The following is an 18,992-nucleotide window of genomic DNA, read 5'->3' on the forward strand; positions in this document are numbered from 1 at the left end:
AGTTGGTTTGGAAACATATTCAGCTATGCTTCATCTCCTGCTTTGCGTTTGTGTGGGCGCCCGTGCTAGCAGTGTCCAAGCGTTGTTTTTTTTGTTTTTTTTTCCCCTTTTCATGCCCCCCCCCCCCCGCCGCAATGGCTCTGCGCCCCCCCCCCCGGCTTAGAATATCATTTTAACCAGATTCAGAAAGTCCAAAAGATAAACTCTAAATGACTTTTGCAAAGCTCCACCTTAAACTCTATTGAGAATATGTGGACTACACTTAAAAGTCTCTTTGTCTTCTTTGGGAGAAATTTGCTTTGGACAATTTTGCTTTCATATCATCACATAAATGATATTTACATCCATAGATAAATTAAAAAAAAAAAAAATCAAACATCCAACCAAAAATCTTGTGCACCCAATTTCTTTTCAATTTCTTCAATTTAGTGTCATTAAAGAAATTATTAAAAGCCCCAAATTACCATAAAAGTCAACCTCCTTGAGAAGCACAGGTAAACTTCTGATCACATCTGTGACCAGATTTTAAATACTTTGTCAACCATGTGGTTTGAACCAATGCAGGAAACTGGTGAAAGATGGGATCCCATCTTTCACCCTACCTTATATAAAAAAAATCACATAATCAGCTTCTAAAATAGCTACTTGAGGCCACTTTAAGACATATGACACACACAGTCACACGTACATTTCCAGCCTACAAACACAAGCTGACACTCAGACGTGCCTCACACCTCCCTTCCCGAGGACGTACGTGCGACTTTATTTAGGCTACCCCATTCCTCACTTTTCCGAGTGTGCATGCGTATGTTTGGCTGGCTACCAAAAAATCTGCATGCACAATTGCACGTTGCAAAGCCACCAGCTTGAAAAATAGCAAACAGAGAAAATTAATGAGAGGAAAGACGTGTAAAGCGAGAGAACAGAGGGAGAAAGAAAACAAAATGAAAGTCTTAGACAGTAGACAGAAAGCCGGAGGGGAGCTTGGTTCTTTTGAAACGGACCCTTTTTAAATCTCCTGGGAGTCCACGTGCGACTGCAGACCACCTCCCACTGAGGAACTAGGGGGGTTAAATATCACCCTCACATTAGCCTACACCTCTGAATAGTTAGTGCTTCTTAAGGAGACTAATTAGCCTGTAGGACTCTGAACTTTACATTTGAATGGCTTTTTAAAGGAGATAATGTTATTCAGGGCGCAATTTACTGAATCTGGATACCCACATCAGTTTTATCACATCTTTTCTTTGCGTTCCTTTCAAAATTAATTAAATCTAAATGCATGTGAAAATAAAATGACATAAGGACACACTTTTGAGAGATTTTGACAATTTTTCATGCTCAGTAGCACAGCGGGAGAGTTTTTTTTTTTTTTTTTTTTTAGCTCCTGAGACATTAAAAAGCAGCCAGTATTCAGGAGAAAAAGAATGAAGCCTCAACTTGCCTTTCTTTACCCCGAGTCTGCTGTATCGAATTAGTACTTTACAGCATGACAGGCATCAAGACTATGGAAAGGAAGCCCCGTCCTTGCTGCAGCCATGAGGGGGAAGGTAGTGTCAGTGGTGTGTAGACACTCAGACAGCCAGATAGCTGTAATTACTTCAGGAGACTACAAAGATTAATTAAGCAAGAGGGAGCAGAATTAATGAGGTTAGCACATACCTCAACCACACTTTAAAAACTTCACACCACTGCCGTAGAGACTGCAAGAGTCACTAATATTTCCCCGTTTCTCATTTTGTTGTTACATAAATATGCATTCAGAGGGAAAGTAAGGCTGTTTCAAAGCATGCAGTGACCTAATCCCAAACGTAATCCTACCCTCAGGGGCTAACAGTATCAGGAATGTTTAATTTGCACTTGAAGGCATAGGGATCACAGTTGATTACTCCATCCAGGTGTAATTGCCAGCAAGATACGATCGACAGCAATTTAAGATGCCCATTAGCCTATAGCTCACTGAGTGCTAAATTCAGACAGTTGGGCTCTTAAGACAATGTGTGTAATTGCAGCTTGAGCATGATTAAAACCCTCTCTAAATAATTTTGTCTTTCTCTTGGAAATATCCAGCTCAGGGTTAGCTGAGAATATACAACCTGATAAATAGGCTCGTGCAGCAGAAAACTCGAGAGTGTTTACGTCACCCAGTAAACGACAGCATATAAATAGAAAGCGCTGGAGTCTGACAGACAGCTGGCAACGATGCTATAGCATGTCATATGGCTGCTCTAAGACTGATCCAGTTCCCAAATCTAAACGGCAGCCGTGATGCACTGCAGCACACGGAATGACTGAGCACCCAGAGACAAATGGTTTCAAGTTTAGTCAGGATATAAGTAGGTAATGTCGTCATGTTTTTGGCCAGATAACGAGGGCTGTGTTTGTGTCAAGCTAGAGCTCAATAAATTTATAGACAGGACAGATTTACCATGAGTATTCAAAGCTGGTTCTCAGGATGAAAAACAGGTGGTGAGGTCATTGCAGAGAAAATTTACCCAATGAACAGAGCTTGGAAAAGATGGCTGGAGGATGTTTCATGACCTCCAGACTGAATTGATGGTTTCTGCCTCTGCCTTATTTTACGATTTAATTTTCATTTTATTTTGCTCAAAATAATTTGATGTAATTGTTTGACAGTGCTTACATCAACTTCAGCTTCTTAATTAGCTAACTTATGAACTGTCATGGCTGTGTGCAGGCAGGCAGGAAAAAAGGACCCAAAATGCTGGACTCACGGAGGCAAAGGTGAACTCAAAATACAGAGCTTTATTGTGGGTTGCTCACTGAACAGAAAACGAGCTATACTGGGGAAAAATAAACGACCAGACAGGCAAGCAGGTAAAGAGAACACACAGTGTAGTATGAGGGTACCATGCAACAAAGGGCAAAGGCAAACACAGGGGTTAAACACACAGTGGAGTAATCAGGGAATAGGAGACAGGAGGGGAAATACAGCTGGGAGAAATTAGGGCTAACGAGAAGAGGGGACGCAAAACTGGATACACTGACATGGTCCTTCAAAGTAAAACAGGAAATAAGAAACAATTTGCAAAGACGCAGACTTGACACTGAAGTAAACCTACACTAAGCATGAAGAACAGCATCCTAACAAATAGAAAATCCTAACGAAAGACATAACCAGAGTAAACTAGAACATAAATTATTATAAAGAACCACAAAACACCGAGTCGTCAGACTCAGGACCATGACATAAATCAAATCCATCTGGTGCCTCGTGTTTCTTCTTCCTTGCAAGGAACACATTACGACCTATTTCCACATGAGTGTCTGGAACAACTTTACAGTGAATATTATTTCTATATAATATATTATGCAGTCTTTCATTCCCTGTTAGCAAACTAAATACAATATAAAAGACAGTCCTAACTTTCTGATCTGAAAAGTGAAGCCAAAGTGGAAGTCTTTTGTACCTACATTATTTAAGTCCAGCGGGGGTCAAAAAGACGTTATGCTCTTAAATCTATAGACCATCAAATGGTTGGATTACCTCTACAGCATGCCATCAAGTTTGGCAAAGGCCTGGTAACAAGCCATTCATTTGATTCCAGTGTGTTGGAACAAGGATGCGTCTAAAAGCTGCAGGACAGTAGCTCTTGAGGACTGGAGTTGGACACCCCTGGTCTAGACCTTTTGTAAAAACCTTCTTTCTGAGTTTATGATCTTAGTCACACACCTCTTGCTCATCACATCCGATTTGAAAACACCATGTCGGTGACAAAGTTGATGCTCGTGTCGAGACTTCAGAACACGAGACTGCACTGCACAAACCAATGGGTGATGATACAGGAGCTATGTTTTTACTGTGACTTTTCCACCTTTCAGAGTTCAACTTGAAGGGGGATTTCAGCTGAAAATCTAATGTAACTGCCCATCCAGTTATTTGTCCAATTAGCCCACCTTTACATGATATATTTCAGTTACATCCTTTCATCAGAACACATTGATGTTTAAACTAAGAAATGTGTGCCAAAAAATGCATCCTCGGCATGCGTTTTGAGTGATGTGCGCACCAGTATTGGCCAAATATCAGTATTGCTAACATCAGCTTTGAGTTCTTTCATTACCCACTGCTGATGTTTATTGTATCACATCGATTTTATGCTGACTAAATATTTCCAATTAGTTTGACGAAAAGCTGAAATCCCACGTTTCACAATCAGTACAAAAAGTCTTGGTGGTGTCTCTGGACACATTTGCTAAGATAACTGATTATTCTAAACTGGCCATGGATGTGAGGTAAAAACTGCATGAACTTGTGTTTAAATGTGGCTTGTAGTCTGAAATGCTTTCATTAAAACAAGAACTCTATTTCCATTTACTAAGATGCATTTTTGAACTCATATTCAATGCACAAAAATTTCTGGCAGGAAAAAAATAATGAACACATTTAAAATATATAAATATATGATAAAGGTTATGCCAGATTTATCCCAACAAAGATATACTAGTACCAATTACGCACCCTGAAAAAATTTCTAGCATAATTAGAAGTGTTCATCAGTTCATCAGTGAATCATAAAAAAATCATGTTCCCTGAAGGCAAAATGTCCTGAACTTTGAAAATGTTCAACAAACCTTGACAACACACAGTCAGTAAGGTAAAATCCCATGTTAACCCTCTATGCACATCTGTCATCACAGAGAAATCACATTAATTAAACACTGATGAATCATCCTACAGCTTTATCTATTGCACATAACTCAACTGAGAACTGGATTTCAGTGATGAAAAGTAGTCGGTAGATATAACCACAGAAACCAAATGACCTCCATCATTTCTGTGAAGGAGGGAAGTTATATATATATATATAGGGAAGTTATATATATATATATATATATATATATATATATATATATATATATATATATATATATATATATATAGATATATATATATAGATATAGATATAGATATATATATATAGATATAGATATAGATATAGATATACTGCTGCTTTCTCTATGCAACCGGCAACCGGGACTACAGGCAGATTTCAATGAAAAGAAAAAGTATTGACTTCAGTGCATCATGTCTTTCACAACAGAGATTAGTTTTGGATTTTAAAAACTGTTACAAATTTGATTTACAACATAATGAGAACAATTAATGATTCTATTATGTAGCAAAGAAAAAATTCTGAGAGGTGAGTTTGAAATTGATGTTAACAAAAGCAGAAATGCTTCTATTGTGCACTCAATATATTTAAAGCAGACATGAAACGCTGGGAAAAGAGAGAATATTTGATTGCATAAAATAGCGCTTTAACGCATGATGTTAACATTTGCTTTACCAAATATATTATGAACAGCCAGTCCTCTAACTCCAGTCTCTTAGGTTTCACTGTTTATTAACTGCAGTACATATTCTACCTGATCCACCTGATTCTGATTAATTATCTAGTATTTAGCTACTTTTAAAACTGAGCTCATTCAGTAAAATTGAAGTCATCTGATGAATGGAAATCTTAAAGCAGGGGTGTCCAACTCCAGGCCTCAAGGGCCGGTGTCCTGCAGGTTTTAGATCTATCCATCCAAAACCTGTTTTTTGTGCTACAGGTCTACACTGAAGGTCTTATAATGTAAGGCTGTGTGAAAATGTATATAGTGATACAACAGTGATAAAATAACAAAAAGGTTAAAGAAATAAAAAAATAATAAAATAAAACTGAGATTGTGAAAAAGAGAATTCTGGCAAAGGGCCTTCATGACATATGCACTATAAATATGAGAGCAGCAAAGAGGCTTGATACAGGAGTGTCTGTGGAGTCTTATATCCTGACAGGTGTGTTTACCTGTCACATAAGAAGAGCTCTTGTGAAGTTTTATAGAAAGCGGCTGGAATGATTTCCTGCAGCGTTCTTTATGGCAGCACGGTCGAATAAGAACCAGCCTCTGCTACCTATACAGTGTGAAATGGAGAGGTGATGGTTTGTTCAATGACCTCCTGTCCCTCACTGACTAAAATGCCTCAAGATTCTGGACAATGGTAGACTGAGCCAGTTTGTTATTCTGTTAGATATAAAGATCTAACAGGGATTTTTCCTGCACACGAAAAATAATGAACTCAAGAGGAAGATTTCATATCTTCTGCTAAGAAAAATATCACCAGTATTTGTACTTTCCCCCCCAGATGAGCAGAAAAACAAAACAGGTAAATGTATAGGCTCCTAATCACTGCACACACGAACTGAGCCCATTCTCTGTTACATTACAGATCAAAATATTTAATTTGATTCCAGACAGTTGAATAAAGAGAAGCTGATTTTGAATCATTCTGGAAAGCAAGTCAAGCAAATCCTTCGTCCCTACAATGCAGGCCATGTGTGGCTGTGCGGTGAATCATGCTGTCACTGTGCCTGAGAGCAGGGCTCCTCATGGGGAGCGTCAGACGGCAGGAAGGAGGAGGTTTTATAGGGCAGAGCACACCAGGTCTTTACCATAAATTTAGCGCCTGCTAAACAAAACACAACTAAAAAGAAAGAGGAAACACACACACACACATACAACTTCACAGCATATGTGATTTATTCTTAATAAATTACATTTTCCATTGAACCACATCATATAACAGTTTACATCCGGAGCTGATATCAACATATCAGTTAGAAGGAAATTTGATGATTGAACAGCAATTGAAAAAGCACCAGTCAGGAAGGGCACAGTGTGAGAATAACACAAGCATTATTGAATTTCATCCTTACTTTGATTTATTCTTTTTTGTGCTTATTGCTCCAGCTGCACATGGAGTCCACATCTTTCTCCCTGACGTGAGTGGTTTCGATAAAGGTACACGGACACTTGCCTCTCTCAGTAAAACCTCAGAATTTTCACTCAAATTAAGGATTTGTTTTTCAAGTCACATTAAGAAAAGCATCCTTAAAGATTCTAACTACTTTTTCCAAGTGCTCCCAACAAGTAAAGGCTCAGTAGTAAGACAACGTGCACATATAAAGTAATATCTAAAGTTAAAACAGTTATATAGTTACATGAAAAAAGGCAATTAAAGCAGAAAAATGTATTTTAAGACTGGTAACATGAAATTCGAGTATAAATTATAAGTCACATACTGTGATTATATTTTATAAAAAACATTTCCTTTGATCCACGTTCAAAAGTACAAACAGTTCTGACATACAAATAGTCTCTTTAGCTTTGAAAAGAATTTAATTCATAAAAACTTTATCATGCTATCCATTTCTAATGCTCATCAAAGTGCACCAAAAGCTCCAAATGTGCTGGTATGTTGAGAAAGTGTTGACACAAAGCACACATACCCTCTGTTACCCACAGTATGTGCATTCACGAAAAGGCTGCAGTGTCTAGAAACAGTTTAAAAATGTGAATTATGAATACTGACCCAATGCAGAAATTCAAAAGCATCACAGCACAGACAAACCAAACTTACTTCATCACTTCTAACAAATCATAGGACGTCTATGATAGCTTTTAAGATTACATACATACATACAGAAGTGGAAAATCTCTTGCACATGTGTAATCCTCAACCCCAAAAAAACAGATATTTTTCATTTAAATCTTTCATCTGTTGGTAAATAGTAGTGATAGAAAAAAATGGGTTTGAGAAGAACCGATGATCAGGTTTGCTGGCTTTTTAGAAATCAGTGTTACCTTTTAAATGCACCTCTTTGTGTTTAAAAAGATGTGTGTAATGCAGATTCAAGGAAGAAGATTTCACAGTGCATCATTTAAAGCTGGCGCAAACTGGTCATGTGACCCCAGCAAAGTGTATTTGTCTAATGCTCTCAAGGTTATTGTTACTGACTGTGCAAAGTGAAAATGTAAACTGTTTTTCTCAGATGCGCAGGGCGTTTAGCGTTGGACAAGTCTGCATACATTATGCAATTGAGCAGTTCTTGCAATAAGCTGGATGATGGTGTCTGTTTCTGTCATCTTTTGGAGCGGTGCCGGCGGCGTTATCGTCACACCACCCTCTGGAGGATGTAGAGGATGCCGATATTGTCGATAGTGACGAAGGTGGAGAAGTCGGATGACACGTGTATCTTCTTTAAAGCGCTTCCCGTTGTATAGAAGGTCTGCAGAGCTTTGCCTGTCTTCACTTCCCACCACTGGATATAAAGAAGAAGGACAAAAAAACAAGAACATGTTAAAATCATTACGTTTGACCCAAGGGTATCTGAAAGAACAAGAAGCTATGTACAAACCATTGAAGAAAATATGTATTTAGTTACATTTCTCTGTAACAAGTAAATCAAGGCAGAAGTCGTGTAATGTGCACTATGATTTGACTGATTCATGAAACAAAGACAACAACAAAAACTAAAAAGACTCAGTAGTTTACGATGGCTGCCCAGAAGACCATTTCGAATTTAATATTCTAAAATCTCCAGACTCAAACTCACGCACACACCCACAGGCTCTCTCAAATACGTCGATGGAGACCCATAAACACACCACCCCCTGCAGCTTTTTTGAGTTATTCCCTTTAATCTCAGTTTAAAGTTGACATTTTCCATTGAAGCTCCTTCTCACTGGGATGAATCATCAAAGGCACATCAAGTCAATCATTAATAGCTTGGCACGAGTGTGTGTGTGTGTGTGTGTGTGTGTGTGTGTGTGTGTGTGTGTGTGTGCGCGCGCATTCAACGTTTACAATATTAGGCATGATGATGACACATCAAAACAAGAAACGATGCCCCTTCCAGCTAAATAAAGACGGCGTGACTTTTTTAATAGGTTTAATCTTTAGTAGCTGAGCATGTTTTTGTTAGGAACCTTTAGCTGCTCTGAGTGTGGGTTACTAAAGGAAAGCAGGCCAATCCCTAAGTCTATCGACAGACAGACTGCAACAGAAGAGGTGGCAGCAGCAGATTGCTGGCTCATAGGAGGTGCGCACACTCACGCACACACACACACACAGCCCATTAATCACACAAACCCTACAGCAACTTTAAAGTGAGCTCATTTGCATACCCCCCAAAAAGGCATCGCAAAAAAAATGTGGTAAGGTTCCTTTTGTTCAGATTTTCATGCTGTACCACTGTGTGTGTGTGTGTGTTGTTGTTGTTGCTGCTGCTTCAAGGCACTGGCAATACTTGTTCACTAGACTTCCTTCACCGCTACTATTGGCTGCTAAGATCTTGGTAGAAAAGACAACAGAGAAGACTGTATTAAGTCATGACATAAACTCCAATAATAGTCGCCTAAAATGACATATTTATAATTTATAATCAAAGCAGTTGCTTTAAATTGGTGACACTTGCCTATACTAGTTAATGTCCTACTAAATGTCCTATATGGTGCAGGTAGATGATTCCATCTTAACTAAGCCCCCGTGTCAGGATTTTGACTTTGAAAGAAAAAGTATCCACTACTTTAGCACTGGAGGAAATGGAGACAGGGGTATCTGGGATAAAAACAAACATCTTATTGTCTGCTGGGTGAATAATTTTAAATCTAGGTTATTTGTGACCCGGAAGATTAAAGATGTTTTTTTAAATATAGTGCAATGTGGTGCATTTTTCCATTAACATCCTTCTTTAATTGCTAAAAATAATCTTCTCTCTCATGCCCAGACTTCTCCTGGTAGCCCAGCACCTGGACACACTACTATGAAATATTTGTGGTGAATATGAGGCGGTTTCTACTGAGTTTAAATGGAACAAAAAGCAGGTCGGGTCACACTTAGGTTATTTTAAGCCCCCCTTTTTGTTTTTTTCACATCATTACACAGCTCATATCTGACATGGAACCCTTATGGAAATGGAACTAATGTCTCCATCTCCTTCGTCTATATTCAGCCATAAATCAGACAAGAAAATATTTCACAACATATAATATTAAACATACTTTGTCTAACGAAACATTTGCACACAAAGGCTGCTTTACATAAAAGCTATTAGTACAGATTTGTGACCTTAAACTTCAAAGCTATGCTATGTAATTTGCTACAGCCTTCAAGGCTAAACGTGACCTGAGAGTAAACATGACTTTATGTCAAAGCAATTAATTCCTACATGGTTCATAAATGTGAAGAATGAATGTGAATAGTGAGAGACAGGAATAAGCATGCAAAATCATACTTTATATAGCTTCCTCTCGGATAACACAAGAAAAACTGAAGTTGATACAGAGGTCATGGAGGTATATCATCAATATAATGTGGAGCAACACCCTTGCTTCTCCTATTTTTGTTCTTATAAGCAGTGGCAGCAGTTTATGCATGCATATGCATATACTGCTATACTGCTGTATTCAATACAAGACCAGCTACAAGTGTGACCTGACGTTTAGCTTTTAAGTTGAATAAAATCAGGTTTGATGATGATCAATACAAACTGAATTTCTCTTTGACAAGAGTCAAGAGAAACAGAAAGTATATAATAAAGGGAAGTATTAAAATCAAGGTGAAGTTATTGAGCACATTTTTTACAGCAGGAATCATATTTCTAAGCAGCTATCTGCATTCTAAATGATGTAATCTGTAGGCAAAATACAATTTCTACATGTAGCCAAAGCCCTGTTTAAGTGGGGCTTTGACTGCTGGACTGCACACCAAAAACTGTCTGCTATCATCCACAATAATTGAGCTTTTTATTTACCTTTTTTTTTTTATTCCATACACGACAGGGGGCAGGGATAGCTCAGTAGGTAGAGTGGTGGTCCCATGATCGAAAGGTCGGGGGTTCGACTCCACTGAACGGCTACCCTGAGGTACCCCTGAGCAAGGTACCGTCCCTACACACTGCTCCCCGGGCGCTGCATTGGTGGCTGCCCACTGCTTCACTGGGTGAATGAGTTAAATGCAGAGGAGCAATTTCCCTACGGGGACTAACACACACACACCTTAAGAACACACCTTAAGAGGCCCAGAAAAATTGCCCCCACAGACAAGTCAGCAGACTGCCCGATGGCTTCCCAGATTGCAAGGGCACGATCAACCCCACTGTGCAGGTTATCCCTCCTCAGAGAATCTCCCAAACTTGAAATCAAGCAGCCAGGCTGTGCTAGAGACCTCTAAGGAGGCAAAAAACAGAAGACGCCTGACAGAAGACTGTTAGGTTTCATTTTACAAAAAGCTACCAGAGTACTTGACCCACTTCAAGCTTCTCCGAAATAGTGAGACCTCAAACAGTCCACTCAAAACTTTTTTTCTTCTTCTTCTTTTTTTTTTTTTTTAAAATCAGGCGGTCTTAGCAGAATTGTCATTCAATCATCAATAGAGCTTAATCAGTCAGATCCCAACACATTTATCTAATGATGGGCTTATCACACTACCCCCCAAAAACGGCTGGAATCTACACTACAGGACAGGAAACCCCTGTATATGTGGAATCTTAGTGTAAAAAGGTCAGCTACAGCAAACTGGTGGAAAATTACCATTAGAGAGAGTCTGGCTAACAAGATTTAAACTCGAGTACCGATGACCTTTCATCCTGTATCTCAGCAAAGAGATTTTCAAGGTCAAACCATGATACCTACAATACAGCCAAGAAACAACACAAAAACAAGATAGAGGTGGGATCAATTTGATTGGTGAGGCGACAAACTGAGTATATACTGCAGATACCAGAGGAGGGCGGAGACACACTTGGCTAAAGCCTAATTGCATCTGAAATGAAACAAAGATGGCTGCTGCCTGTCAAAGAGCTGACAGCTCAAACAAAGAAATAATACTGAGACGCCTGCTGCGCAAGCACACAAACACATATATGAAAATAAACAGACCAATAGACGGACTGAAATAGCTGAGGAAGAGAGCAAACAGAGTCGAAAAACACGACTGAGCCTCCCAGCAAACAACGGCTGCAGACGAATGATGAAACTCTTTGACAAAATTGATAATAAGGGGAGTAAAAACTCTATAACTCCAAGTGGTTATAAACAGGGGATTGGCAGAGAGACGCAATGTATGGAGAAAAGAGCTGGTGCAAAATAAATGTTTAAAAAAGCCCGTTGGCTTTGAGGAAGGACGAAGGGAGATGTGTGGAGTGAAAGTGTGAAAATCATTTCAGAGTGAGTCTAGATTTACTAGGAGGAAAAAAAAAACTTAGCCAGAAAATCGCTATGTTTAATCATTTACACAGGAGGATGAGGATGAGACTATGCTGGGTGGCATGCATATTTATAGTTTCATGTGACAGGAAGGAAAGTGTGCTTTTTCCAAAAGAGACAAAGCTGCAGACGGGAGAAAGGTAAATGATAGGTGAGCAAATCCAGACAGATAAAAGATACTGAAAACAGTAAAACATATTTTACATTTGTCATAACAACTGTTTATTCTCTCTCGTGGGAATATGGGTTTTGCGTTCGTGTGTCACATGGAGGGCCCATATCCTCGGAGCAGATGGCTGATGTGCTGACATCAACAGCATCTCCGTGAGACCACTGATATATGGGAGACAGCTAGTGATGCGTGTAGATGCTAAATAACTAAACTGGAGTTGCTTGCTGGGTGTTCTGTGTGTGTTTGGTGACCACCTTGGGTCTTCTTTGAGATGTAAGACAACGCAGTCTGTAGTGAAGCTGCTGAAAGCGGAGGGAAAATGGGTTTGTGACAATGTTTGCATGTACAAAATGTGAATGCTAATGCAAAGAAGACAACGCGTAGGTGAGGCTAAGTGGAAATTCAGCATATTCAGAGGATGCATCAGTGCATCAACATGGAAATAATATACAAGCAAAACCAAGTGTAGGTTACAAAAATACTACAACTAAAAACACGGGGGATTATTCACTAATAATGGACTTCACTTATATAGCATCCGCCTGTCAGGCAGCTTAGCAAGCAGAATTATGATCTGAATGCAGTGTTGTGCCAAAAGGAGCTCTATAAACACATTATAGGATCCTCTTGTTAGCCTTTTTCTTTTAATTAATTTCTTTTATTATTCACATTAGCTTACATATAGTTTAGCAATGTTTGAAGACACTTTCGACCACAGACACATTAATATATTTCTTTTTCTATCACACAGTTTTACTTTAGAGAAGATGTCTGTCTGCTGAAACCAAACTAGGACCCTGATAGCTGAAAGCTCTGTCTCCCATTCTATTTTGAAAAACTCTAGAAACCACAAGAAAGCCTGCAGGCTAAGAACAAAGTTTTCTAGTGGGAGACCACCTTCATCTACACTGAAGACAAAATTATAACAAAACAATGCTGCCAAACAAGGCCAACATGGAGGTGTTGTGGTAAGATCCTGGGTTTGTCATGTCACTTTTTACTGGGCTGAGGTACAAATAAAGCATCACCTGACACTAGAATATGTGAGAAGAGAGCCGTGGTGGTGCAGTACTGTATAATATTGTAAACTGTGCACTTTAAATGACTGACTTCTGGAATACCTTTTGGAAATCAGGAACCCAGTTGGCATCCTGTGGCTTCTTACACCACTGTGTTAGGTGAAGCAAAAAAATCATGGTAAGGGACTCAGCTGGCACGCCTCATTCCAGTCCCTGAGGGCCTTAGGCAGCCACAGGAGCAGAAACCATCAGTTTCTGGGTAAAACTGGTGAGCTAGTAGTACGTTTTTATTGCCAGAAAAGGACAGGGGGAAGGTGTTATGCAATAAATGAATAAATAAAAACTCAAAAAAGAACATAAAACAAAAAGAACTTCCTTCTGTAACCGTCAAGTGAAAGTGAAGCAGCAGTCCAAAAGCTATTATCCCTGATAGCAACTGATAGAAGTTATACCAACAATCAGTGGGAGTACAAATGGCACTGGATGAAAAGCACAAATATTTATGGCATCTCCTTTGACTATAACGTGATGTCAAAACAATGGCCACTGATCCCCTTATCAATACAGCCAAAGCATTCTGTAGATTCAGATAGTGTCAAGCTCACATACACAGAGGTCAGAATGACATCTGGGGAAGGCCTGATAGCATCTGTGTGAATGTGAGTAACCCCAGTTCATCTCAGGCAACAACAGAGGAGAACCAGATTGGCTCAGACAGGCCCTCACCATTAGCTGTGGTGGGGCTAAATAGGTCTGCTTATTTGGGGTACCTGAGGGAAAGTCAGGATTGCTTATGTAATAAAAAACAAAACAGATTTGAGGACCAGAGTGATGCTTATGTGTGAACACAGTTGGGTCTTTTAGAAGGGAGGAAGGAGGTAATTCATCTTCCTCTTACATAAATAGAGTCCAGGGGGAATAAGTACAGTTTATATGCTAAGTAGAAATAAGAAGGAAAGTATCTAGAGCCAGACCACAAGGAGTGGACGCTGGAGAGGAAGAAGATTAAAAAAAAAAAAAGAAGAAAAAAAAAAGGGACCAACCAGAGGTGATTTTGTAAGGCCACCTCCATTTCATAAAGAGAAAGTGAGGGATTTAGCGTGTGAGCAGGTCATGAGTCTAGCAGAGAGGGACACAGCGCGACTCTGAGGCTGAATTATTTATCCAAGGTTCCGCTGCTGAAATATTGATGCTCAGACAATCCTCTACATATCTCTCCCTCACACGCTGGCTTTCTTCCTTCACTTTTCTCTCACCAGCATTCCCACCAGCTACTCCTTATTCACTGCAGATAAACCAGAACCCCCCCCCCCCTCCCAAAAAATGGAAATGAATATGGATTCTGCAGAGAAAAAAAATGAAAAGCAACAAAGACACATCAATTTTTTTCCCCTCTTTTCATCCTCAGTGCCTTATTGTTCTTGTCATGTATTCCCATATTTTATGATTTAAAAATGTAGCAAAGATTAAAAAAAAAAAAAAAAATGCAGATCAAGAGACTCCATAACAGGGAAAAAACAAGAAACATCAAAAGAAATGGTGAGGGACAAAAAATGTACTTGATGGATAAAAGAGCAGCTGGGGATTAAGAAAAGAAGACAAATATATAATTTACACTTAGATTATGTGTGAAACTGGCAAAGAAACACCGAGTGAAAAGAGGAGAGCTAACTTCAATAGAAAATCTTGTTTTCACATTAACAGTTTGGCCCAAAGCTAGAAAGCTGTGACGAGTGAGCTTCATTTGATTTAATCATGAAATTACTGTTACATTTACAACATATACATGTAACAGCAATTTTATACATTTATAATAAATCATTTGTTGGGTTTATAAGGAAAGGGCAGGTATGACAATTTAAATCTTGATTTTATTACAAAAAAATAATAAAAATCAGATTTTACAGCAACAGAAATAAATGGCCACACTTAATTTAGAAAAAGTAAACAACAATGAAATCATAGCTCCAACCAGCAGGGCTGGAAGGACAGATGGTGGTGATAACTGTGATTCAAACAAGATAAAAAAGACTGAACTAACTTTTGTTATTTTTCCTTTCTAAGAATTTTCTAGAGCAGTGAAAACAAGAGCAATGTGCAAGCTTTTGTTTTTTGCTCCGTTTTAAAGCATAATTGTTTATTATTCTTTGATTTAATTATGTGGACATCATCCATGTGTAGCATTTGTTTAGTAATAAAGTAGTAGTAGTAGTAATAAATAAAAAAAATAGAATATTCTACATATATTCGTATTTCTATGCATTTAAATTGTTATAACCTGTTACTCTGATGTGCATAACAAAGTCCTAAAAAATGAAACAACTATACTCACAAAGTATCTCATGCCAATATGTTCTTGTCAGTGTGATAACCTGTTCTCATTTTAGATAGCTCTATACGGCAGTCTCATCACTTTGACCTTCAGATTAATCGATTGATCTTATATTTATACAGTAATTTCTATATGTTGACAATATCACACTGGTAAGAATCATAGTTTCTAAGCTAAAAGGCTTTCTGTCAATTTTGGATCCAAAAATTATTAAATTGACCTTGAAGACCTTGGTGGATAGAAGCCAATTTGAATGGACTGTTAACAGACAGAATAACACTCACGCACACAAACTCTACCATAAACATAACCTCCTTAGTGAAAGCTATAAAGAACAAAATAAAAAGAATACAAAAACATATCAAGATACAGAATAAATAAAATCAGTAGGAATGTGCCATTTCAAAATGTATTTTTCTTCTTGACATCACAATAGCTTTGCATGATTCACAGTTCAAAACAATCCTTCTGTATCTATGCCTTGCTGTAGCCACTCAGAACATCCCTGTCTAACACAAACAGTTCCCTTCTAGTTGACTTTCGCCTGATTGCTTCTTTCTTGCAAAGAGAAGACTTGAACAGCGAGCTGGTGGGGCTTCTGCGCTTACCACCAGAGCTGTGTGCTTGAGACGACCACATAACATATACCCACTCTCTTTGTTGCAGCCTTATGACCCACATGGGATGAAAATGACCAACTAACTACCTTGCTCTTATTGCCGTTATATAGAGCCAAGAGTAGGAAGAAACTGCAGACTGAAGCTGAGTTTTTGGCTCACAGGGATCACTTGCACATATGCCGACCTCATTATGTGAAACTTTGGCTGTTTCCTATGAGCACCCACCACAGTAACAGTATATATATGTGACATGAAAGCCTACTTTAAAAAACAAGCTTGAGTAAGCTCATTTGTGAGCGAGCGTCTTTGCATTTTGAAAAGCACACACCACCTAGCTCTACTTTTCCCCTCTATCAGTAGTCTAACACATCTTCCCTGCCTCATTTCGTCTTGCTGTTCCTTTTTTTAAAGAACAAACAGAGACCCTTCTTTTACAGCAAGAGAGACAATTAACCCTGGCTTAATGAGCAATGCAGAGGAAACAACCGCCTCCAAGAGGCAGATAAATATTTCACCAGCTTGTGTTCATACCCAAAGCCTGACAACGAGTACAGAAACCAGGCCATCTTCATTCCAATATCAACTCTCTCAAAAGTTCTTCGCTCTTCTTTTATCTCATACAGAAACAAATTCCCAAGCAGACAGTCGAGGGAGTACGTGTCTGCTCTGGATGTATTTTGACCACATGAGGAAGAACATGTGCATGTTAAAATATGCATTCAAAAAACAAGAAGGACAACTGTTGTTCTGTCTAAGAAAAAGATAGTCGGCTTTCAGGGGGTCTTTTGCATCTTGTGAGTGTGTGCAGGTATTTTTAGAGCCAGGTCTGCTTCTACGTTGGAGCAGCACTGCGGGATGCTTATTTCTGAAACAGCGTGAAGCACGAAACCATTGAATGAAAGCAAAGCTGCAAACGCTGCCTGAACCAACATGGTGGCCTATTACACTGACTCTTAGAAGGCTATAAAAATGTGTTATTTCCATCTCTGGACCAATTTTGAAGGAGTGGGAGTGGACTGATCAAAGTGAAAGCCAAGGGGTGCAACAAATTCCAAATATACTAAATGTGGCTGTCTTTTTGTTGCTACACAAAAAAGAAAGATTCGAAGTACACACAAGCGTTGCGTGGAGATAAAATGAACCCCATGAAGAAATTAATTGTTATCATTGTTGTTGCCAATAACATAACCTCAAAGCATATTAGAGGAACGACAGAAAGAGAAAACCAGAAAGTCACAGCCACACAAACTGCAGCTATAAATAAAGTTGCGATTCACTGTATTAATAGATTATTGACCAAGGGCTTGTGGCAAGTGTGAACGCTCTCCCATGGGCCTATCCCATCCTTTTATAAAACAAAAAACTCAGGGATAGCAGATCTTGATGCTTTTTCTCACGATAAGCATCATTCAGTCCAAATATTTATCGTTCTCTTTCAGGATGTAGTCATGCCATCTTCAGATTTCTGTTTAGGCCTGCTTTTGTTTCAAAAGTCGTAAGTATGACTGGCCGTGTCAGTGTTTTTTTTCCATCTGAATAAGCACCAAAGTGAGCTCTACATGATTTATTAGTGTAACAGAGTTAGCTTCTAGTGTCAGAATAAAGGACACAGACAAAACATCACGAACTGCAGTTCATTTCGCAATTAAGGGACTTGTTTGTTGGCCTACATTTGATGAAGGGCTGAAATTAGAATCACAGGAGAGAAGTAATGACCTGTGAGACACTACGATTGGAAATAAACACGGCAGCTTCTCAGTCAGCGTTGGTCCCTGTGACACAGCAGCGAAAGGTGCCAAAGAGTCCAGTTCACTTAGTAAACAACATTTTCAAGACTTGAGCCCACTTATTCTATTCTATTTATATTTTGGTCTTAAGCAGTAGTTCTCCAGGTTTTCTAAAGGTCTCCTTGAACATTGGCTGGTTTGTACCAGCCCTTGCTTTCTGATCATTCTCAGAGGAATGTTTGTTTTGTTCGTTGGTTTGTTAATCATTCAAACATGTAAAATAGCACCTTACCCAAGGGATGAACCAGTGTTGTGCATACAGATAACAGACAATTGGCTGCCTGTTGCAGAAACATTTTTTTTGTAGTTGTATCCAGGAAAAATCCCCAAAACAACACAGTTTGACACGAATGAATTAGTATTTTTGGACCAACAAGGTGATTTCCAAAGAGTTACTAACCTAGGCTGACCAACCGTCCTCTTTTTTTTTGCACTTGTTTACTTCTAAAAGCCTATATGACATTTTTTATTTCACCATTCATTAACCGCACAGAGAAGGCATCGTTTAAATATGTTAAAGTTTTCTTTAAGTAAACAATATTATTAAAGCTCTTCATGACTGGCACAAGTGCCCTCAAATTATGGTCACCCTTTACTAGCCAAAACTTGGCTTAATTGGCACTCCAATTGGTTTGGAGTGTACCATCATAATATTTTAAGGAAACTGGGCAAGTAGTGGACAGAATAAAACATCTGCAGCAGATGAACAGGATCTGAAAGTTACGGAGCCCCGCAAGGGACATGGGAGAAAAAAAAAATTAAGACGGACTTTTGCGAGATCTCGCAAAACAAACTCGGGATCTCGCAAAACTTTTAGCTGCATTCTTCGGAGGCTGCTAACTCGAAGCCGACCGGGAGGTCGAGGCACGATGTGCCGGGAGAGCGGCGTTCCTCCCGGCTGTAATAGGTCTCAACCTCCAATTAGCTTCGAGATGGTGGGTGTCAGATCTCCGAAAACGTCGCAGCACTTTTGCAAATATGTGATGTCTTGTAAACCGAGCAGATATT

The 18,992-nt window shown here is 39.0% G+C and overlaps 1 protein-coding gene across 2 annotated transcripts in view; it reads right to left on the reverse strand.

Moving 5' to 3' along the window:
* Positions 1-6,528: 6,528 nt before the first annotated feature.
* apaf1 (apoptotic peptidase activating factor 1) overlaps positions 6,529-18,992 on the reverse strand; it is a 47,479-nt gene continuing 35,015 nt past the window's right edge. For both annotated transcript variants that reach the window (XM_085139056.1, XM_085139057.1), the window contains one exon: positions 6,529-8,108. In XM_085139056.1, coding sequence (XP_084995182.1) covers positions 7,962-8,108 — 147 coding nt within the window. In that variant the 3' untranslated portion in view covers positions 6,529-7,961. The remainder of the gene's footprint in view (positions 8,109-18,992) is intronic.

This window comes from Neolamprologus multifasciatus, chromosome 17, assembly GCF_963576455.1.
Source record: "Neolamprologus multifasciatus chromosome 17, fNeoMul1.2, whole genome shotgun sequence".
NCBI classification, from domain to species: Eukaryota; Metazoa; Chordata; class Actinopteri; order Cichliformes; family Cichlidae; genus Neolamprologus; species Neolamprologus multifasciatus.